Consider the following 25,106-nt stretch of genomic DNA (forward strand, 5'->3'; position numbering starts at 1 on the left):
TTGTTATTCATTCACTTTTTATTCAATTAATTAAAAGCCCAACAGCGGGTATCTATATTGTAGTGGGTCAAATTGGGCTTTTTTATCTGTGTTCGGCATGTGCAGTCTTATTCTGAATTATGACGACTCTTTAATCCACACTGACGCGATTGCTTGAGATTCTAAGGCCCACATATAATGATACAAATCATTTTAAACATGTCAAAACATTACCACTTGAAAAATGTCAGTATTGCTACAAAATCATACCAACATTACAATGTACTGCCTCCTTGCTCTCAACATTAACGAACTCCAGCGCTGTACTTTGCAACTCCAAGCAACAAGCCTAAAAAACAACTATGTAGATATTTCAACGTCGCTTGAAGACTTCAGGAAATAAAATGCAACAAAACAATACTATGCATGTCTCTCTTACTTTTTCGGGGGGGTCGTTATTTGCTGTGAATACATGTACTGAATATTCTAAAGTATACACAAGATACATTGTTCAAAGATTATAACACCGTATTGACATGGAATGACTAAAACAGATAAAAATGATTGCACATTTTAAATTACAGCTTAATCGTAAATCTTCAAATTACGACTCGACTGTTGGGAAGAACATGTACCGATGCATTTCACACACATAAACATGAAAATAGGTTCGTTATTAAGATATAAGTTCTCACTTTGCTAATTTTACCTTGTTGGTATCGCCCGGGTATAGTGATCCACCCGATTGAACTCGAACAACTTGTAGCCCACAGGTTGGCAGATGCAGAGAATATTCAACATCGCAAATCCTTTTCTATTGCTATAACACAATGCACATTAGTTACTGATGACATCTGAACTCTGCACGGCTTGTAAGTCTTACCTTCTTGTAATGAACTAAACATCGTGCATGACGCAGAGTTAACACAACTTTTTCCCAGGGGAAACTGTTATGATTTCACTCCTTGTAACATAATTTTGTACCCTAACATGGCCAGCCCCTATTAACGTGGCACACTTTGAATTTTCGCCTCTAGTGCCTTGCCAGAGCAATTTTTTTGGGCCTCAAATTTCGTAAAAGTGAAATTTCATCACACGCCCAATATGGTGAATCAAACATTTCACTCAACCGCTACAAACTTCCGATAAAACATCATTTCTGATTTCTTTTTCTGAAGTCCGAAATAAACTCTTTCAAAATGCGCCAAAATACGAAAACAGTTTTCTAACAGACTTGTGGTTAGGTATGTAACGAAGGCAATTGCAATTAATCAACTTGAAAGAACTTCTTAAATGTTTAAGTGCATGGATTTTTCAAGTGCACCATGTTAGGGAACGCTCAACTGAATTCTTGCCCAATCCGGACGCTTACGTTTTTTAATTTCGGGTGAAATTTCATGACAGTGAAATTGTCCCCAAAGGTTGAGCAACACATTATTATTCCATTATTTAACCAAATGAATTTGTATTTTTTCAACAAGAGGCGTGGTGACACCAGGTAAGAAAAGTCAAACGAAAGTCGAAGTGCGCCACGCTAGATTGTACTATATACCACAAAAGAAAGATTCGTCTCAATCAAGGTATGAAGCGCCAATTAACCCAGATTTGAGCGTATCGTAAATCAAATGAGAAGTTGGACGTTTTAATGTAAAATATAAATCACTTATGTTCGATCGCATAATGCCCCATGCACAAGTCTAATTGACGACGGTTCCTCCAAAGAATAATTAAATTAAATTAAATTGTAATTAAATTAAAGTCTTAATATTATCTACAAATTTAAGAGAATACACGAAGTATTGTGTGGCAAGCGTAAAAAATCAATGGCGTGCAAAACCATGTACTTTGCATTCAATGATGATGCATCCAATGAAGGACGATTTTACAATAGCGTGCTACCTCCTTCCTTCATTGTTTACAGTGGTATCACACAAAGACAACTGTCTTTGGAAGCCTCGTAAAAACACTAATCGTTACTGCGTCCAAAAAGGTTTGAAAATGCCGCGTCATGCCAACTGTTAATTTTTCCTGGGCCGCGCTGCAGACGATTCACTCCTTGGTAATCTCTAGTTTGCAGCGCGTATCCGCCCCGAGCTGAAGTGCACCCCCAATAGGCGAAATAAAGACAGGTGGTTACAAGCGGGTTCTTGTGTGCGTTCTGCGTGTACGCAAAGCCGGAATAAATTAGTTACGCTACTCAGCGTGCTTTGCGTCAAACGCGCATATACTTGGGTGCCTCATGGCGCGCCTATGCGGTGAGTACCAAAAAACACGCCCTCTTTTGTTCCGCTCGAGGGGATTGCAACAAACTGGCGCAATCCAACAAACCATACGGTTGCAGACCAGTAAATCAAACCGCATAGACAACAATGCTAAATACCGTCACTTCAAAAAAATCAGGATACCTAAACTCACAAAGCTAATTTATCAGGTGTTCGTGACACACCTCAATATAGAGCTCATTCCCTTATCTTTAACATTCCTTTCAATTTTTAGTGGCTTAACCAATGACTTCAAAAGATATCTTTATCCACAACGTATCACTCGTAGAAACAGTCGTATAAAAGCCCACCGCTGTTTTGAAAATCTATGCCTAGACATTCAACATTCCATTGCAAAGTAGAGCACTGATTTCCTCCCAAGTGTCGCTCAGACACAAGCTGACATTCCTGTTGGTAGCTTTCCTCGCCACAAATCTTTATTAAGTTCACGGACCACAAAATGCTCCGACAGTGGAAAATTTGACAGAATGCAAACTGTGATTTGGCCGACGCAGGCAATGTGGGTCTATTTGCCGGCCCGCAACCAGAACTTCGTCATTGTTTAAAATGGAACTCTACGGAGACGGAATGCCGGCTAACTGCCAGGAGAGTTGCGCTGTATCGAAACTAACTTGGAACATTTGCAGCGTGATATCCAGCGCTCTTACAGTCTTTTTTAATGTCACATGACGGCCTATAGGCCAGCGTGACTCGCAAGTGCAAATACATTATCATGTGCTGTAACCAAAAATAAGTTAACTCTTTCATTAAAGCTCAGTACCAAAGTAATTCTTTCTAAAAAGGGCAATAACTGGAATGAATGAAGTAAATTCAGGTAATAAATGAAAACAAAGTTGACCTAAGAAACAACACGACCGAAACCCATATGCCCGGTACGTGTCTGCTTCATCAGTAACTTTCCGTCTTCATTTTACATAATGCCAACATACCAAAATAACTAAAGATTCGTCCTGACAAATAACTTCACGAGGTGGCGTCAAACTTGCACCATGATTAATTGAAAATGCTTTACGCAAATGAGAACAAAATAGACAAGCACCATTACTGCGTTTGGTATCTTTGGGTCAGATATTGTTAAACTGATTTTTTAAATATCACTTTGTACTTAATATAGGAACATGTAAGTCTTCTTCAATCACATTTTACTAACATTTTTGTACATTTTAGTTTATTGAATAAACCTTTGCTTCATATCAATTTCTGGGAAATCTAACTCAGAAGGAGAAAAATTTGATACAGTGGTTGGCCGTATCGGTCACAGCAACTTTACAATCCCCTGCCATGGCAACGCTCTCTGGATGTCGAAGGTCATCAATGGGGTCATCTAGCCGTCTGATGAACCGACCATTAATATCGAACATTAACAAACAGTGGTTACCAATGTCAGCGACCAGAATGTTACCTTCGCAGTCCACTGCAAGGCCACTGGGTGACCGAAACTCCCCGTCCATTTTCCCGCGGACGCCGAATGCTCGCTCCAGGGTCCCGGACATCTCAAATATGTGGACGGTGTGACTGGAGCAATCGGTCACCACGAGGTCGTCGCTCTTAGTGGCGGCGATGTGCTTGGGGTGACGGAAGGCGTTGTCCGAGGTCCCGTAACGGCCCAGGAGTCGGAGCGGGGTGCCGTAGCGGTCGTACGACCGAACCACGCGGGCGTACACGTCGACCACGTGGATGTGACCGTCGCTGGTGACCGCAGCCCCTCCAGGCATGCCCAGGTCGTGCTTGCCGACTTGACGAAGCAGCCTGCCTTGTAAGTCACACACCAAGACCTGCTTGTTGTTGATATCCGAGACGACCAGCCTCTCGCTCCCGTCCATGCTCAGGTGACGCGTGATGCCCACGAAAGTCGGCGTGAACTTCTTGCTGAGGTTCTTCACCACCAGCTTGCGCAGGAACTTCCCGTCCATATCGAAGACCTGGATCCGGTTCTTGTAGTCCGCGACAAAGACGTGCTCGGTGTCGCCGCTGACGGCTACCCCGAGGGGCTTGCAGAGCTGCCCCTCCGCGGCACCCTTCACGCCGAACTGGTGCACCAGCCCGACGAGGGACGAGGAGACGGACTCGTTGGTCTCGAACTTGCGGTCCAAGAACTCCATGAAAGACACCACCAGCATGCTGTCGGGCAGGGTTTGTATCCCGGCCGCTGGGATGGGCACCGACTCCCGGCAGACGGGGCACTGGAGGTTCTTGGCCCGGATAGGGCGAGCGTTGAACCACTTGAAGAGACAACGGGTGCAGAATGTGTGTTGGCACGGCAACTGTTTGGGTTTTAAGTAGCGTCCCAAGCACAGGGGACACGTCAGGAAGACGTCTCGAAGCTCTGTTGATAGCTGCATGGCACTGTACGAAGTCATCGTTGTCTCTGTGCTATGAAAAGAAACAAACAATATGGGGGGAAACGAAAAGGTCAGAAATGCATTTTATAAGGTTGTAATTTGATAAAGTTACATCAACCGAAATGACGTGAATTTTCTAGTCTGAACATTTTCCGTCAAGACAATCGAGTCATCAACACTCCTAATTTTTATGCGGTAGGGGCCTACATATACCGTTGCTAGCATTCACATGTCACCCGTGTACTTTGCTCAAAGTGACGTTGCGAGGACGTGCGATGCACGCAATGGACTGGCTTGTCTCCAACTGTAAACCTGGGCACGAACATTGCACCTTGTGCGCGTCATGAGGGGCACAATTTCCATTTCCGGTGCATGCACTTTTGCACGCGGATCGATCTGGAAATTTTATACTAGTCGGATAATAAGCGCGCTTTGCTTGATCCTCCCTTCATGAAGCGGTCTTATCCACCTCTGCTCCCCCTGGGCTTGCGCGGATACTATAAGCTCACCAGGTGTTAAACTCGTCCCGTAATCAGATCGACGACCGGACTACTGTTTCGTCCCTTAGGGGCGTATCGGGCCAGGCTTTGGCGGGGCGAGGTTCAGTAATACGGTGTGCGGATTGCACCAGAGCAGTTCCGCAGCAATACGTAAAGGATGTGCAGTTGTCGACAGCTACACATCAGTTTAGATGGTGTAACGGTCACGGTTATCGCTATTGCTGGAATTGATGCGTAGGGTCTTAAGTGCACAGGAGCAGTGTTGAAAGAATTGATTTCACGCTGTTCTGGATTAGATGTAAACTGGTACTGCAGCTGTTCAGACAGTCTCTGTATCTCTCGAACTTAAAGGAGATGAAATGGACTTTTTGTGACTTGAATATACGTAGGCCCTATACAGGAAAGCTTTCGAGCAATATTACTATGTTTTCTTCTCCTCTGTAACAGTAAAAGCGAGAAACATCATTTTGGTAATATACAAATGAAAACTGCTTATATCCGTGACCTGAAGCCTGATGTTATCCATGCCAGAACAGAGGTGGCTCCTTAGTTCTGTGCTCAAATGTATAAGACTTTCTTCATTTTTCTTGGAGTTAAGCTCTACCTTTTAGTTGTTTATCGTGTTGAGTAGCTTAGTGTACAATAGATTACTATTAGGTCAGTACTTCTTCAAAAGTTTGTTGGGGGCTAACTGAAAGCGAAGAATGTTTGTGCTTTCTCTTAGGCCTATGCTCTTTTGACGGGTATACCCTTTACACTCTAGTGCCTTGAATATCGAAAAGAAAAATATCACCCTCTAAGATATGCTGAAGAAAAGATTTTTCTCAGAATGGAAAAACTACCGACCTCTTTGTGGTAACACATAGTAGCGCGTATGAAACAAGAGGAACTGAATGTTCTTTGTATATTTCCTTAAACGAAACGATTTCATGAATTATTATACCAAACACTATTGTTTCCTTGTCTTGCCCTGCCCCTTTATCCCGTCCATGCGTCACGCTGGTTTGTAACCGTTTAGGGCCTAATTCAGTTTTCAGTTTAGAGTAAAATGACACTACACAGCTCCGCTGAGATTCACAATCACTCGTATAACCTATTTTGACATCCGGTCTTTAAGCATCTGCTCGGATCTGCTGCTTGCATAGGCTATAAATTTGGATAGACGACAGAGCAAAATCTTACAAGGCCCTGTGACCGGGCATAAAGTAGGTTCAATCAGGGAGCCTTTTAACTGATCGAGCAAACAGCGGGCCCTGACGCCGGGAATTATGGACTCGACCAACGTTTCTCTCGCGGTTGTACTTTTCTCGGCAAATATTCGCAGAGACGGACGATTCCGTTTCGGAATGAAGTCAAATCACTTTGACCCGTGCACAGACTCCGTCATGATCGCTGTAACCCGATTCCATACGGATGAGCTTCCGCACACGTCAAGAGTCTTCATCTGTTATTCAGCACGCGCTTAATTGTTTTCCTTGTCTAAGATTTCATCCCGAGTTAAGGGACAGGGGAGGGTTCAAGACGAGCGACCTGCCATCATCAACAAGAGCTGTGGTCGAAATGGCAACGGTGGTTTTCGTGGTTTTTTTTTTTTTTGAAAGAATGGCATTGGAACTATACCTGAACTGGCATGTTATTTGGCCCCTATATCAAGTGCAAATAGGCCTATCTTCCACTCAATTTAATCTAAACGAAGAGAAATCAAATCAAGACGCGCGTACCGGATGACTGAAATCACAGATTGATTGAACGAACCAAACTCGCGTCTTCCCCGCTTTCACTTTCAATCGCGCATAGTGAATTCTCATTCCTTAGACTTTTGGGGGTAAACTTCCATTTATTATACGGGGGGAAGTTTTTTCCCCACAAGACTTAGTAAGAGTCAACTTACCCAGTTCCCGACCCTATCCTTTCTTTTCTTTTGACCAGCAAAACGCTTTTTCACTTAGTTACTGCTTTCATGTGCCTGCGTGCTGGCGTGCGTTGACTGATTTTCTTTCCTAGCAAGAGTACGGCGGAGAACTCCGGGCACATAGGCTCCACGGAAACCCCGTCCTGGAACTAATTGAAATTGATCGCTGTGCAACTCGTTTTGCGCACCGATGCATCAGGCCAAAATGATAAAGGAAGGGAAATCAATCCACTTCCCCAAGAAAAACACATGGAAAATAAAAACATGGACTACTGAACCCCGGGACGAAACAGAAATCAAATATTTTCGAAGAAAAAGAAACAGCATGTAGGCCTATATATTCTATTTTACAAACGCGAAGTAAGGATTTCGATCAACGGAGGATGATTTTCAACACGAGCGAAGTGCGGCTACATGACCGCAAACTATGAGTTCCGTTCCGCGAATTGTGGGGGGAAAAGAATGGAAATTCGCACCCCACAGGGACACTCGTTGCTGACAAAACACTATCAACAAAAGTAAGTCTGTGGAAAGGGAAACTGAGCCAAAAAAAAAAATCAATAATAGTTTCTCATATCCCACCAATGTTGCCTCCATTCTTTCGCTGGGATTCGGTCGGTAGAACGTGCAACACCCAGAGCGGTTTGGTTATTGAGAATGCATTATTTAACCGAGCTTGGCGGGTCAACTATAGCCCCAGGCCCAATAGTTCCGGCTCGACATTTCGAAATAATATCCAGGAGGCGAGACTATCGGCCTACGAGATTTGGAGATACTGGAGTCGCAGACCGGAGATGGAAAATTAAACTTGACCGAGTTCTTGCGTTATTGCGCGGAAATAATTCGCAACCAGTAAAACACCGACCAGTCAACATGACCGAAAATAATTAAAGTCTGGAAGTGGCGCGTTGGGTTTTGTTAAGAAAAGCGAGAGAAATCTATTTGGTGTCCGAGGGCGATAAGCTGGAAAGTATTTCGAGAAAGTCGATGAATTTCCTGTTTGATACCACTTCTGGAGCTAATTAAACTGGCGACAAATTCGCCAAATCGATGGAAATTTATAACAATGAAACTTTTTCTTTGCTTCTGATGTATTATTGCTATTTTGCTCCGTTGCCAAAGTTCATTTTTCATACCTTTGCGCCCAAAACTTGCCACTCCTTGAAACACTCGAGCGGTAAAACTTACAGTTCAGATGTCTTACGTCAATGACACAAGTTCCCATGAGTGGTAAGATGTGGCACTTTAGTATCTCAAGCAATCTTCACGACCGAACAACATGCGGATTTACGGTCTCCGTCCCAGCTGAGTCAAGAGTGAAAATTGTTTACCTGTTTATCGAGACTTTCTCTGTCGGTCGGGGGAGATGCTAATGAAGATATTGGATCAGAGGGAGTAATCTTATAAATCAAATCAAAACTTCATCAGTCAAAAAACCGGGCGAAGGAAATCGAGTTAAGTGCGGATGAGGGGAGCGGCGGTGCGACATGCTTGCTCGCGGTAATTGCACCGGCAAGACGCGGCAAAAGGTGTGTGTGTGTGTACGGCGGTGTACGGCGAGAACATGAAGCGGAGATTAATATCGCCGACGTCGTTACGGGTATCACGAGGGTAATGGAACTGCATTAACCGTCTGCATAAATATTTAGAAGAGAGTAAACATTGCTCCAGCCGCCTGCTTCCTTTCTTTCCTTACTGAAAAGTTGCAGTCAACTGCGAGGACTTCATATTACATATTTGGGATATGTTGAATTCGGATTGTTGACTTGACTCAATCGGCCTAAACCTCATTGTTCAGAAAGAACGTCTTTCGTCAGGTTCAAATATTAATTAAAAGTTCAAACTTTAGAGGACAGTTTTACAAAGTTATATGTCAGGACATCAAATCGTTTTAAAAAGCTTAATCAAAACAATTTCTTCCAAGTTCCTATTTGGTCACTCAGAATATAAAACGACGGTATCGTTTCTCACTTTTTCGGGTGCAATATCAAAATTTAACTAATGAAATGTTTGCCTCTTAAATAGCGGCCAAATACCACACACATATATATCTCAAACGCACATCAATATGAACCCAGTTGTTTAATTTAAATGAAACTTGAATCTTTCAGTTTACTGAAGAATAATTGCTATACGGCGTGATACAAAATGCAGCGTTTTGACTATCCACGACGAGGCTCGAAACGAGGCCTTCCAGTGGAATGCGCATCCAGGCTTTAAGGTATTTAGAAGCATCCGTCTTCAATTATGGTTCCAATATTTAATATTTTTTCCATTTCACGGCATGGTCAATCTAATAACTGCACCTGCACGATCACTGGCGAAACAAATCTCCCCGCACCGCCCTGTAACATGAGACTGCTACAGTAACACCCCGAGATTGGTGCCGGTCCGCAGGGCCTGAAATGATGAGCCGTGTCATTCGGGGGTGAGCGCGCCGATCGATTGCTCACTATTTCCGGGACGCCCGTAATCGATAACTTCGCGCTCACGGGTGGGCTGCGTCGGCGAAAGCCGGACCCAAGGCCCCAAGTTGAGGAACCGGCGCGGGATGAAAGCCGGGAACTCGACAGGCTTATGGACAACTGAGGCGAGGAGGGACATGGATTCCGTCTGCTGGGCTCGTCCAATTCCTTAACTGGTGTGCGTCCGGTGTATTCCCCGGCACCTGCTTTCTTCCGGAACCCAAACTTCTAGAACGACAGCCTTTTTTTCACTAAAAGTGCTAAACGTCTTTCCCGCAGGACAATAGTCCCTCTGGACGAAGTAGGACGAAGAGTTCCACGCATTAATGTAAAATACCGATAGGTTTCCTGTGCGTTGTAGAAAATGCATTTCTGACACGAAAATTCAATTTCCAGCGATTGGAAGACTGTAATTTCGTGCTTAAAAAGTACATGCATCTCAATGGATCCCCAAACCCCCACAAATTTCACTTTACGCCTCAGGGGCCAATAATATGGGCCTTTTAACGGGTTGTTTTCCTTAACGTAAGTGTAAACCAGACTGCACTCTAGCATGAAAGGAATTCAGGAGAAGACTTAAAAACCATATACAAGAAATTGGTGTGCAATGCATATTTATATACGGGTGTTTTTATGGCGGTGTGGGTTACTGCACTCGCTATTTTTTTGATTAAAAGGTGGCGACGTGGCTACCTTTATTGCTTGTCCGGCAGTGATGATGTACGCGGCGAGCGTAGGAACTCGTGAACGCCACGCGCCTGGCACACCGTGGACAATTCGACTAAAAGCTGCCTATAACAACATTTGCATGAACATGTCCGGGGGCAGGGTCCGGGCTCGAGTGAACTCAGACAATATTTTGGTGAGATGATCAAATGCGCGGAACGATATCAGCACGGCTTATTTTAGTGGCTCCCGGCTAAAACTCACGATGATATATTTTATGCGTATGCCTACGTATCGTACCACTGCGGTTTATAATGCGACGCGTTGTCCCCATACGTTGTGCGATTAAAATGCTGCCATTTCTCGAACCTGCAGTTGGGGGGGGGGTATCGCATCTATGGGTTTCCGAATCTGGGTATTGTCTCCAATACTGCTCAGCCAGCTTCAGTGAATTTTGTCCCGTTCACATCGTCGTATCAGTGGAAAAAAAGTCACATCTCACACAGTTTCGAGTGGTTTTGAGAAAAACGCGTAAGTTTCTGTCTGGCCTCAAAGTAAATTTGTTTGCGCTGAATTAAATTACAGCAAAACGCGCGGCAACTTCACGCAGCTAGTGAAATTAAGGGCGTATATTGTTTCTGCAATGGAACGAGACCAACATAGGATGTTTCAGCTTGAATACCCGCTATGCTTCCTGTCAAAACATCGTAAATAACTCGCCGAGATACGACGTTTTAGTATGAATAAACCGCGATGTCCCATACAGCACGTAGGAGATAAATACGTCAATTCACGAATTACACAGCCCCAAACCATCGCCGGTTTGAATGGAGGCTTCCGATAAACTAAAGTCAGTTGTTTATTAGGAAAAATCAACATGCGTCTGAATCAGTGGCAAATGCCATGTTCAGTATTCTTGTATTTTCCGCGAATGTGACATTTGTTGCTCATAATTATTTTCTATTTAGTTGGCATTTTTATCTTCATTATTAAACGACATGGGGGTAGTTTTTTATGATCACTAAAGGCTTGAAAACAAGGGCAAAAATAACGTAATTTTATGTTATATCCCAAGAAAATATAAATTTTGACGAATGTTGAAATGTGACTTTTTTGCAAAATCCCCACTTTATGGCAGTTTGCATTGTGCGCGCTGAGATATGACGTTTTAGTATTAACGGGAAGACGCGGTAAGATAAGATGTTATAACTTGATTAATTACAAATTATATTCACGCAATATTTTTCAATGACATTTGCCTGAAATAACCTTTCGACGTTTTTGCACTGATGATATCGAGTAGGAGACCGCCGGTTTCAAACAGGTTCATAAGGTTGGAAACTTTTCATTTTGTCTCAAAATTATTAGTGTTCAAAAGTGACTCTCGATCAAGGTGGACACAGAGAAAAAGCCAAGATTTAAAAAAAAAAAGCAAAAAACAAAAAACAAGAACAAAAACAAAACAAAACCAACAGTTCCATAAAAAACAAAACAAAACAAAAGGTTGGCAGCTCTCTCATCTGTGCATTGGTTATGATCTGAAGAGGATTTTGGCCATGCAGGAAGCCCGGAATTTTTTGCCCCCCAAAACTTGTCACTGTGTTCAGTGTGTGCGAACCCGCGGCATGAAATCTGTCAATAGTGGCATCATTGCATTCACTTCACATTCGCAATTGCAGGTTTTTCATCACTTTAATGAAGTGAAAATCACGGGTCGTTTGATGAGCTGGCAGACGTCATCCACCGTTGGTTCCATGGCAACTTATGAACAATTTCAGTTCATTTTGTGGCTCTGGTGAGAGATAACCCGGCGCCCGTGCGTATAGCATTTTGAGCTTGGGCATCACGATGTAATGTACTAGCAAAATGTCTTTCCGACAGCGGTATCCGTTCATTATTGTTCACGGATACCTTAATCGAATATGATATATGTCACGTTCCATTCTATCAGTTTCGCCGCGTTGGATTTCAGCCCGCCAGGCTAGTCAGTTGGAGAAGCTCATACAGAACAATTTGCTGAGATGTCGCCGAGAGGCAGCAAAAACAACGCGGTGCGCAAAATTCGAACATGAACTGCCTTGGAATCAACTGCTCTGACCCAGCTAAAACTGTTTTGAAACATGTCCATTAGTGTTCTAACTTCAGAATAAACTCACTCTCTCCTAAAAAAACCGCTCGCACCTCGTGATCATGTAGGCCTATTGTTAGCCATCCCCCCCTTTAATTAACTTGTTATGTTGTGCTAAAGATGACGTTGATACCTTTCGCTACTGCTATGCAGACTTTGTCCAAAATTCGAAATCGCGCGGAGTGCGGTATTATAAATGACATTTTGCATTGTTATTACTGGGTATACATGCATAATTGACCTCCGTTCATTTAGCTCTGCCTCACAGCAATTATTCAACCAAATTAATGAAAGCTAGAAGTCAGGCTATTACTCTCCGTGCAGAATCACGGTGCATTATGACTGGCAATCTTGTCAACTGAGACCAGCCCGCAAGCGGCTACTGGTAAAAAAAAATCCTGACGCTCCGAAACAGGCGGGTTGGATAAAAGCAACAAACTCACCAAGGAGACAACCGAAACTTTTAGTAAACGATGCCTGGAGAGTACCGAGAGAAAGGGGGCAGTCGTGGTGTGTTTTAAAAAGCAGCGGTCTGGATCAACGACTGATGCGCCCACGTCCAGACACTCGCGTTAGGCACAATTAGGTTCAACGGTTCATACATGAAACAGTCGGCATTATCGTCGGCAAACATCAAATTCCGCAGGTGAGCTCTTCATCATTTGGGAAACGCGAGAGCTCGACAGCAAAATCGAAACCCAGGGCACAGAGGGCGACGGTTTATAGGGAAAAATTGAAGACAGAAAAAACGGAGAAAGAAAGAAAAGAAAACCCTGCCTGGCGATGTGCTTGTCTCTTATTACAAAACAGAACTAAGGCAGCTGCGATCATTTCAACCTTTACACTTCAAGCGTGATGGCAGACTGTAATTCTGTAAGATAAAAACTTTGCTTACGAGTTCTTGCAATCTGTCGCCTTACGTGAGGCTTATTTTCGAAGGGACTGATTTCCCCTTTCCTTCGTGCAATTCAGCTACGGGGGTTTGATGTCTTTCAGAGCGCAAAAATGGACATGACAGCCAAATACATCATTCTGACATGATCCCAGAATCGAATCATAATTCGTTTTGCAATGCACCTCCCAAGGGCAATAAAGTAATCGTGGACTTGAAAACACACACGATTCGGCTGATTTCCATTACTGGACGAGTGTAAAGAACCGGAGGCGATGGCGCTCTTCCATATATTTGAATGTAAAAATCGCTACAAGGAAATGGAGCTGTCGTAAGAAACAGAATCGTGTGTGCTGATCTTGTTTAACTAAGTTGTGAGTGTTTGTTATATTTTTGTAAAAAATTGTCGAATAAACGGGGTCCTGAACTCCACTTGATATAAAAAAGAAAAGGAATCATGTTACCTATAAAATGCACCAAAATAACTTCTTGCACATCCGTATTTTGCATTATGTAATGTTTTATGCCATTTATTTTAACAAGTTATTTAATAAGGGAATTTGAACGTTAGGGCAGGTAGAATAAAAAAGTTCAGCCCCAGCGGGTTCTTCAACACTTACATATTCATGTATATATTTCTTTTTTAGTCCTCCTACATAAGCCATATTCGAGGTCCTTCAAACAAGACATTTTTAATACTTACCCCTGCCTAACTATAGCGACGGAAGAGGATACCGTACTAATTGAGGCACTTATGTCTCAGCTAAGCGTGTGATCCAGCTAATGTAAATTTTTTACAACTTGATAACTCGTTATTCCCTCGAGTGATACTGTCCGCCGAACACCCCCTCCCGTGGCCGCGTTCAAGGCAAGATAAGAGGAGGACGCGGGCACAACTCGGCAAGAAACGGCCCCGGCTCCGCGTGCGTGCTCCCCGGTATCGACCAGGGCCGATCGCTAAAGCATTAATAGTTTGTCCTCTGGCGTTGACCATCGCGAGGCCGCGTTGACTCACTTGTCAGCGCAACATTGCAAGCTGTTTGCGATCGATGGTGGGCCCGCATCAAACCGAATTCCTAATGAGCAGAATGCACTGCCTCTCACGATCAACTTGAATTTGACACTATACCGAGGGTGCTACAATAACGAAGAAAATGTAACGGCTGTAATGTCTACCTTACTGTGACTTCAGTGAGCAGTAAGGTTGACAAAAGCAGGAAAATCGATTTGGGTAAATTTCCCTTGATATTCAACATTCACTAAAAGGAATTCTCAAGGAAATTTGGAAGGTTTTTCCAATCCTCGTAGAGTTCCTTATCCTCTCGAGAAAAGCAACTCATACAGAGCTTGTGCAGTAAGCCTCTTCTAGCAGTACGCATGTACATTATTAGCTGGGCCTGAAATTCACCCGTTAATGCTAATTAAAAAAAATTAACCAACAGGACGATTAACAATTAATCTGGTAAAGTTACATCGTAGCAAAACAACACTGTTAAAGAATTCGATGTGACCTCCAAGGATAACTGAAGTTACCATAACTTGTGCTTTGTGCGTGGATACTTTCAAACTACTTGTATTTACAAAGAATACCACCAAAACGGAGGCAGCTGATGTTTTTGACAAACCTTGGACAAAAAGTACCATGTTTTTTTTTTTGCCCCTGTAGTACGGTATTCTGCATTGATTTCTCAGGCACGATTTAATACTTGCAGGTGTCACCTCATACATGACACATTGGGTTATACACCGCAGTGGCGCTTGCAGCATAATCGAGCGGATCATGAAAGTCATGCAAAGCGTCTGGCACGTGTTCGTAATCATGCACCCCCGAAAGCAGTCGGCGCGTTACCATAGGCGGCTGTAAACGCGCTGGGCTTCATATAATCAAGGCTGTGTAGATTGGACCACGCTTTGACGGAGGCGGGCGACGACATGGTCCCTCGGTTCACGGTCATCCAGTTGTTATTATTATTGAAAGGGTTTGTGTATTAACGTTAGAGCACCGAGGCGTGAGGTGCGTGCTTGGATGGTCAGGGCCGTGTTAGTATTACATACACCGGTCGGCTCACAAATCTTTACCTTTGTTGGGAACTGAGGGTCAGCGCTGATCAGAAATTCAGGTTTCCCTTGGGTTGGACATGTCACACTTCTTTTCTAGGAACAGTTTACCTTTTATTTTGAAGAGAGTACACCTCCGTGGCACTGGTCGACGTAGGCTAGGCCTATATGTAAGTTCTGAAAATCTTGACATGGCTGACAAGCACTTTACAGGGATTGCTAACGCATCGAGGCCAATGTTGCCCTACAGAGTAACTCTACCTCCAGCTACCTTCGACCGTTTACCAACACCCCCCTGCCCCGTAACATGCAGGGAGGAATCCTCCTTGTTCGCACTTTGCATGGCATACCACGGAACCGACTTTCGATAGCTTGGACCACTCCACAGGTCAATGAGTTAAGCTATCTGTACCACTACGCCTTTCCGTCCCACATCTGTCAGCGGGCATGCTATTGTTGACTTGATAACTTACCAAAACAATTTTACCTTTTAACCTTTTCAAATTAGCCTACTTGATTGCAATGTTATAAATCCCCATCACTCCAAGTTGTCAACAGTTCACAAGTTAGTCGAGTGCGTTTGAGAATGTGCTATTAAGTGGCATAGTTTGTATTTACAACCAAATGTTCTGCAAACACACACGCACTGAAGGAACCCTAACTTCTGGGAAATCATGCACCGGCTCCGAAATAAATTTCAAAAAACTGTTATGATGGCAGAGATTGCAGAGTGTCTGAAACAAATTTTAATTTGTTACGCTGAAGAGGTTTTTTTTTTAAATCAACCTTACAGATCTACTCAATAAAACAATGCATCTCGTTGATATGACAATCCAGACTTCAAATCAGGTTAATTAAATCGAGTTAGAAAAACTGAGTCTCGGTAGGTTTTGTTGTATTTCCGTCTCGCCCCGTCTTCGTGGCACTAGGCCTATGCTCCGGACATTAAGCCCTTTTAGATAAAGCAGACATTCCATTACACTTCTTCGAAATGTGACACCTCCCCGGAGAACCTTCGCCTCTCCCCTCCCCAGGTGTACTCATTCTGACAGCGTGTCAGTTGGCACCTACGCGGCCGACTAATCATTTCCGATTAAATTAGGTGGAACTCCCTCCCGACACTAATACGGATTGTGCGGTCAAGCTGCGGCACTGGCCGTCAGTGGCATAACGCCGTTATCCGCGTCAAAAGCGAGACCGAGGTGAGATCAGCCGGCGACAGCGACGAGCAAACCGCAGGACAGGTTACACAATTTTCAGTGAGGAGACGAAATAACAATTACAGTCAGCCGCACTGACTTCTGTTTTCCTCTTCGATTTTCTATAATTATGTTGAACAGATTAGACGCATTTCTATCACGTGAAAGCATGTACGCAATTAACTTTGATATATTTACGTCTGATGTAATGAGAAAAGAAAACTGTACAGAAACGAACAGAAGTGTCTTCGATGGAAACGTCGCGTCTTAAACGATGTCCTGCCCCGTATAAATTTCCAAAATCCAAATGTTTCTGGACATTTCCCTCATGATCTTTGCAGCCAGTGACATGCATCTTCAGCTTACAAAATACGACAAATTATCAACGGGCTATTATCAAGTGGGCCTGCAATTTTTTTTAACATACATGTAGGTTTCCCTTTAGAGCATCATTTTGGTTTGACACAATGTCCTCCCCTTTTACAATATCAAAATACAAGATATTCATAAAATATGCCGCACATCCTGTCAATAGAATGATTCACGTTCGCCTTTGCCTAGAACACCAACGCAGCAATAATTGGACTTTCCCGCGGCATTGTATTCAAGCTAATTGTGTGTCGGGTGAGCCTAAGCTCCGCTTGTTGTCAAGGCCATTTTTCATGCAACCTGTTTTTAAAGTGTAAATAACTCCTAATGGCACGCAAAAACTGCGGGATATGAGGCGCACGTTTTTTGAGTAAACTTGTTGTGTAGTCTTCCGTCTTTGACGCACGTACATACACCGGTACCAATAATTTGAAAGGCAGTTTCGGTGTTTTGACAATACTTTGGGGAGACAGTGCCAAGCTGTCTGCGCGACATGAAAAGGAGTAAAGCGGCTGACTGCGTCACAGAACACCCAGCATTGATAAACCCACCGGTTCCGTTTGACAAAGGATCGATTCACTAAAATTAATGAAATCCTACAAGACTATTCAGCACAGAATGTTCCCAAAGCGGTAGGCGGACGGTGACGTGGTTTCCTCAAAATCCCCGAAAGGTGCTTTTCACCCCAACCGTCCCCAAAGCCTCCAAAGTGACGAAATGTGAAAGGTTAAATTTCAAGCAAATCGGATTAATTTCCACCATAATTATGCACTTAGATGACATTTTGACCAATGAGGAGATCAGGACCATACGCATATCCCGCTGTCCATGGCTAAAGGGTGGAAAACGTTCGACAAGCTGTAAGAATTTCAGTATGATTTTCAAATGAAAATAAATCTGTTTTAAAACAACTAGTGCATATTAAAAAGTAAAAGAAAGATGCGGTTTGCTTGTAATTCTCCTGCAATATCGGTGATCTTCCTACCATTTTGTAAAAATCCTCACATCTGCAGAAATTCGGGCAATAAAAAACTACTCTGTAATCCTATACGGATCCTCATAAAAATCATTCTCAGGTAATATTAAATCCTACATCTTTGTCGCCAAAATTCAATTTAAAAATACGTTTTAGATTTTGGGTTTTCGCTAGACGTTGACATTTTCTGTCTGTCTGAAAGACACGCGATAGGCATCCAGGCCCTGCTGTATAAATATTTATCCGCCATCCGCGAGACACCAACACGCCAGATATCCAATTGCAACTTCAATATACCGTCTATCAACAGAAAATGGGTTAAGTGTAAACAGTATTATGATACTCTCTCGGTATCGATAAAAGATATAACTGGTTGGAGTTTTGCTGGCAACAGCGACGATGTACCGGTACACCGCGTGTAAACCAAACCTCACGAAGTGGCCCTGAACACACGCGCGTCACTTCAAAATCATTTTGAAGGAGTTCAATTTCTGTACTAATGGATTCTATAACTCAAGAGCAACGACTCGTGTTCCTGAGTTGGATTAAGTTCAAAAGAACAGGCCAAAATGAACTGTGTAAGTGATACGTGCAAAGAGATGCTGTGTTTGGTTTCACTTGTCACGGTTCAATCCCACGTGAAAAATTGCGCCAGGAAAACAAATACATTTCACACGTTGGCAGTCCGTGGCAATGTATACGTGAATTTACATGTGAGCCTCGACTTCGCCATTACGCCATTAACAAGCACCGTGTCGGCTGTATACAGACCCTTTGTAAGCCATGAGGGAATTGTAAGCGACTGCTTTACATCTGATTTGAGATTATGCATTTTCTCACTATAGGTCGCGATGCGAACGACTGGTTTTGTGCTGAGTCCCCACAACTTCGGTAACGGGATCCCCCCACCTGTAAAAACAGTACAGTAAAATCACATTCAACAGAATTGTATACGTGCTGTAAGCTGATTAATCAGAATCTAGTAACTTGAGGATAATCCGACAGCTTACCTGATTGCGTTATTGTCAAAAGTGGTGGAAGATGTTGTCGATCTGATTCGAAATATTTGCAGATAAGCCAGCCGGTTTTTCACGTTTGTTGGGCAGAGTAAACTCTCGCGGCCTGAACAAACACTGATGGAAGGCCGCCAAGTATTCGAACTCAGGTTGAACCGCAAGATTCGTGGCAGCAATATCTGAAAGGGAACACACTAACTAAATTCCCCACATTCCCGTCATAGTTACCACCAAAATGCTTGAACTTTCTGATTGTGTGGAGGTGCTTGCTACATTGTGTTGGGCCTCCGAAGTCAACTTACGCGGTGTGGATGTTCAAATGCGTAAAAGCGCTGAGGCACTTCCATAATATAGTGTACTGAGTGAAAAAAAAAACCTTTTTTATTTGCCAGTGAAACGTGCCTATCCTCGTTTGCCGATCTCGACGACCGTTCCGTGTCTGATTTTTGCAGCTAGCTGCCCAGAAAACACACAATCGTTTGGCCTTGGGCTTCCATGCATGAGCCACATAGAAGGGGAATTTTCACGCCGTAATAGTCTTGCATGCTGTAATTGCGCTGTGGGAAATCACGCTGGCTAGATATATTCTGCAAGATTAAAGTAGCTGATATTACAATGGAGGGGATCCCTGATCGCTGCGATAGTGTCTGCAATGCCACAGTGACATCTCCATCTGATCGAAAGGAAATGAAATTTTAGCGTCGAATTCTGATCTATCACACACCACAGGTCCCCTACTACTCTTAATCAATTTACCAATACAAACAAGCTGACGAAAAACTGGTGGGAAAAGCAAGGCCGTCAGACCTTGGATAACTTGACAAGAGAAGCAAAAAAAGTTATTTTTGCTGCTATTAGTATTCTGCCCTGGTCAGGATTCTGCATACCTGAATCCTAGGTGATTTTTCATTTGCCTCATATGAATGTAACTCATGATCTATAGCCATTAAGCGTACACGTTGTCTTACATGCAATCCGACGACCAGAATTAGCTAGTTCGGTATTTCCAACAGCGCATGCTCAGCACAAGGCATATCCGGTTCGTAAGTGACTTCGTCACAAAGGCGGACGCGCCACGTGCACGATATGCAGGCTCCCATTGGATGATCGCTGAAGTTGCGCGTTAATTTCCGGTTCCACGGTTCCATGTATAATTATGGCCATCAATGCATGTAACTCTATGCGCAGTGCATGTGACGTGGGCGTGGTTTAAACTGAAGTGATGTCACACTCACGAACTGGATTCTGGGACAGGTACGCGCGCGCATGATATGCTGCCCTATCAACGCAGCCAAAAGGTGCCTTTCCATATGCGCGTCGACACTGACGTCAAGCGTTACGTATCCGTCCAAATCGTTACCCAGGCGATTTTGACAGCCGAACGCAACACACACGTGTGTTATATTATAATTATGGAGTCGATGTTTTGTCCGTGAAAGTGAAATGCATGAACGCATCGTGTAGCCTATGCAATGCACCCCCCCAAAAACGTACATATGGAAAGGTGCCTATACCCTGACTCACGCGCGCGCTTTGTTCCCGAAAGACCCTGGCTTTTTTAAATACCGGACTGGTTCATTAAAGAAGCCACTGCTGAGGTGGCGCGACGCACTTGCGCTGTATACGGCGCGCGCGTTAATTGCCTCTTTGAGACGCTTGGCGGTAAACTGTGTGCATGCTTAAAATGACGCAAACAACAGAAACGGTATTTTTGCCGCCACCAAGCGTCGTAAAAGTCCTCCGCTGTTAAACTGGTCTTCACATACCTGGACCTATATTGACCTATCGCCGTTTACAAATTAGCCACTCCCCTCAGACAACCCTATGAAATTTTGTACTTGAGTTTTGTTATCTCCGATTTTTCGCGTCCTGTGTCCATTTTGTATATCATGTAACTAGGACAACGTTTAATCAGTTGTTTCGACGTGAGTCTAGTTCGATAGCTTTGGGGCAACAAGGGAGTCACTGTAGGGCGTGAGTGCGGTAACACCACACAAATGATCTCACCTTAGATCATATAACAAGCTTGAATGAATGACGATTCTGTGTCACAGTTTTATCAAGACAGAGTATCACTGAAACATGGAATCATCCATGAAATTCCTCGGAAGCGGGCAATGTCGTGACATTCTGTCATTCTTTCCGAATTTACCACTGGGTCGCCTTTCACAGGATTTCATGACCTTTGGGGAAAGAATTCAGTGATGGCACATCTCACAAAACGCGTGGTACACGGGTCATTCCATGAAGTTGGGGCACAATTTGTGACGGTGTCAATTGTTGCATGGGTTCCGTGAAAACGACGGAACAGTTATTTCCCTGCATGTGGATTCCAAGTTGACATTGTTATAGGCCTACTTGCATGGTTGAATACAGAGGTGTGTGTTATTTTTACAGAGTAAATTACTTACTCTACAGGTGGTGAAAGTTTTTGATGTAACAACGACACCGTCACAACCTCACGCAATGAACCACATCGCGATGACATTTTTCAGAGAAATAAAACATAAAACTACGGAGCTCCAGATGTGCCATCCAACTTGTTCACCTCTTGAAATCTGAGGATGAAATTATTACACGAAATAAACTGCACTTGAATTATCATGGCATAACGACACCGTGACTTGATGTATCACGTGACAGATACATATCCTTTGAAATGGATTTCGACATCCTTTGGGTAACTTTCAGGATATTGTCATTTTGCACTGAAGTATCTGAAGGATGCTGACATCCCTTTATGGGGACTTCCCCATCTAGGCTAAGCCTGTCCCCACGAGTCTTGTCACTCCATGCTGTAAAAATCTTGGCCATAAACTGTTGCCCCCTGATATAAAACCAAAAAGAATGCCGAAAAGCACTTACGGAGTTAGTATACTTCCCTAATTTTCTCCAGGATTTCTGCGAAAGACTGTAATGAAATACTGCCTTTCCACGCTAAGTTATCACGCGTACAAGCTATTTTCAAGGAATTTCCCCGTAGTTTATGACTGAATTTTGTTTCCAAGATATTTTCTCACGGTAATGCAGTAACGCACGTGGGCAGTCGGTCATCATGTAAAGTTTGGGGAGTCTTCAAGAAGACACGGCACGGATTAAATTTGACTAAAAATTATCAGAGGAAAAATCTCACGTACCCAATTTCACTGAGTATACTGTACATGACGCGTAGGCCTATTTTATTCGAAATCTTCAGAGCAAACGTGCCACCGACCAGATTTGACGCACAAGTACCTTTTGCGATCATGTCGCAAAGTGGTTTTGTTTGGCGTCTATCTCGGTGAAACTGTCCATTTTATCTGTCTGTTCACCTGGGGCGTTGCAAGCCGCTTCGATTTATAGCTCTCGTGTCGATGTCATGATCACCATGGATGTAGATAAACGTTTCATCAAGGTGTTATTCAATGATTCATCCGGAAAAAAAATGCTCGTTCACGCTCGTTATTTTTTTCAATGTAATTCTTCCATCCCAGAGTGATCGAAATATTGTAGAAACGAATATTTTTCTTTAAACAGGCCACTTGAGCGCAATACATCATACCTCTCTAATTAAATTGACTACATTAAAGAACATTTTTTCATAAAATATAAAATATTTAAAATTATTAAAAAAATTTCTGGGTCTCCCAACAAATCTTTGTTCTCACTACTGAAGGGGAACACTTGGCAAAACGAATTGATCTTGATTACGTTGACTAAGAAGTCATTGGAATGGCATTCTCCTTTCTAGGTTAGCTTCTTATCACAAAGTGGCTTCGTAGCTCTGCTGAAACGGAACACGTCATCAAACTATTTTTACAACATATCACTCTACATCTATTTCCCTGAAATAACCATGCCCTCTTTACTTAAGACCTAACCCACATTCGCTGCAAGTAGTCTCAGTTTCCATGGTATGTGATTGCGTGTTTATAATGTGATTGATTGAGACAATTTTATTTCTCCAAATTTATAACTGACATGAAACAGCCACCTGCACCAATTGTTATTTGCTACGAAAGATAATGCAAGCAACTTCTGGGAAAAAAATGTGTTGGGAATTGATAGCGGGGGTCAGTAGCAGCATCGGGAATATAACTGGGAAGAAAAGCCTACTTATACGTATCAGCTGTGTTATCAACAGCTGTGGTAGCCTCGATCAATAGATAGTAAACTTTATTTGCTAACGATTTTTACATAATGCATCGGACTTGCGACATTTGAGCATTCTCGTTTGCGAATTTGAAGTCCCCGCGCGTAAGCTGCGGGCTCAGCTGGATCATGATGATTTGTCAAGCATGAACTCAGTGCGAGGGAAACACTCCTAGAATCACTTATTGTTTAATATCATCCACGGTGCCTCCAAGCCAAATTAACACTGCTAAACATTGTGGCCGAACAGCAGTATTCTCCAAACGCAAATACTGTTACTGATTACAGAGAAGGCCCGGAGGCAGTGTGATTGTACACGGATACCGGCATAAATATGGATATCAGTTCCCCCCGCGGGATTTCCTCACAGATCTAACCATGTCAAGATTCAACCATTAGTCTGGCATGTACAAAGAAAGAAAGAAAGGATTTTGTATCGCGTCAGAACAGGATGAGTATCACACTGACGACAGCAAAATTTGACACTTAACCTTTGCCAACTCTTCAAAATAATCGGCGGCGGCGGTTGAAATGCATCATGCATAATCTGGCTCTTTTTCAGTGGTCACACTAAAGAATACTATACACATTAATCTCATTCGATGTACCAGGACGTGAGAATTGTTTGTTTCTGGAAAAAAAGTGAGTGTTACTGCCGTGGGGAATGTATTTCTATCAATCTTACATTTCCACAAGTATACAGTATTACAGCCCTAACTCTGCCGAACCCAATTGGACAAGCTATTACTGAAGACGAGGACTTTTTATCGCTGTTTGTCCTAGTGATTCATACCGCCTAGGTTGTCTGGAAATGGAAGACATTAGGCCTACCTCCCACACGAACCTCTACCCTCTTGTCGACTTCCCAAGATGTAGTATTTAAAATGATACCGATCACAGCGTCCTGGGCAACGTTTCCAATACAAATGGGACTATTTTTCTGGTGACACAGGAGAATAAGGATATTGTCACCAAATTTTAGAAAGCCCAGTTTATCACATTTTAGGTACATGACTACCTTTCCATATTCCACGAACAAAAAATGCTTCCTGCGTCCATCACGCACAACCGAGCGAGCCCAATGGATTTTCCATGTCAATCTGGCGAGGGAATCATGGTCGTCCCTTCTGCTATACGCAGTCGATGAGCCGCAGAAGACGCTGGGGCGGTTATCAGGCTTGATATCGAAAATTCAGTTGCTTTAAAGATGCAGACAGCTTCGGGGAAGGGGGAACGTATCACACCTCACGCTGACATGTTGGACAGGGAGACTGAGTCTGCGGAGTTGCGACAGTTGTCTGTCCCCATGCATTTTGAATGTGTAATTAGCGTTTCGCATCCTATTAAAGATACACATTTGAAAGGGGCACCACCGGCAGAGGGTTCAATTTGAATTAACCAATGACCACAGTCTGCTCAAAATGGATACACTGTGATGACAAGGACTGGGGAGATCTACGACAAACCATTTTCTTCCCCAGGCCGGAATGTTATTGTTAGCAGCATCGTCTGTGAGACAAGTTTAGCACAATCTTCCGCGTTGTGACATATCAGTTCTGGCTCCCTTTGAGCATGTTTAGCCCAACAGGTTAGCTGGGCTTACTATGTCACTGAACATTCTCGGTAATCTCTAAAAATCCCCATGCCGAAACTTAACATAATTTTTTTCCATGAAAAGGAACGAATCTCAAATCGAATCATTTGGCACCGGCAATTGAAACGAGTGAAGGATGCGACCCGTATTTCTTGTCAGAATTCAAGATGTTTTTATGCAGAAATTAGAACACAAAAAGACGTATTTTGCCCCATCCAGTTTGGGGCATTTTTAGTGGACTTACTTTTGCACACCCATCGGGGTTCTTCGTTCAGTTTTGTCGAATAGAATGGCAGCAATAAATGAAAACGTGCCTAAATGTTATTGTTCAAGCAACCATGCAGTGATGTGTTTGTAGTAGCTGCTCTTACGTGGGCAGCTGAAGTAAGCCATTTCCAGAACGATCTGTCGTCGCCTCTGCACTTCCCCTCCCCGCGTCGGTGTTTGATTTTTGCTTGACCTGCTAAACGCGTGCACTTCAATGTGACAGTGATTAGTTGCCGTTGAGAGGCGAATTGTCGATCGGACCGCGGGCGTCCCCTTACTGCATTTACAGGTGAACCATCACCGAACGCCGTCTGTAGCTAAAGCCAGGGT

The 25,106-nt window shown here is 43.4% G+C and overlaps 1 protein-coding gene across 4 annotated transcripts in view; it reads right to left on the reverse strand.

Moving 5' to 3' along the window:
* The window catches only part of LOC110984107 (E3 ubiquitin-protein ligase NHLRC1-like), a 33,585-nt gene continuing 8,479 nt past the window's right edge, over positions 1 to 25,106 (reverse strand). For 2 of the 4 annotated variants that reach the window (XM_087132877.1, XM_087132878.1), the window contains exon 2: positions 1 to 4,634. In XM_087132877.1, the coding sequence (XP_086989003.1) occupies positions 3,476 to 4,634 (1,159 nt within the window). In that variant the 3' untranslated portion in view covers positions 1 to 3,475. Of the gene's footprint in view, positions 4,635 to 18,778; positions 19,140 to 25,106 lie in introns of those variants that run through there. The other 2 variants (XM_022243931.2, XM_022243930.2) reach the window with 2 other exon arrangements.

Source organism: Acanthaster planci, linkage group LG02 (genome assembly GCF_054643075.1).
Source record: "Acanthaster planci isolate LZ-2023a linkage group LG02, COTS_SCS, whole genome shotgun sequence".
NCBI lineage: Eukaryota > Metazoa > Echinodermata > Asteroidea > Valvatida > Acanthasteridae > Acanthaster > Acanthaster planci.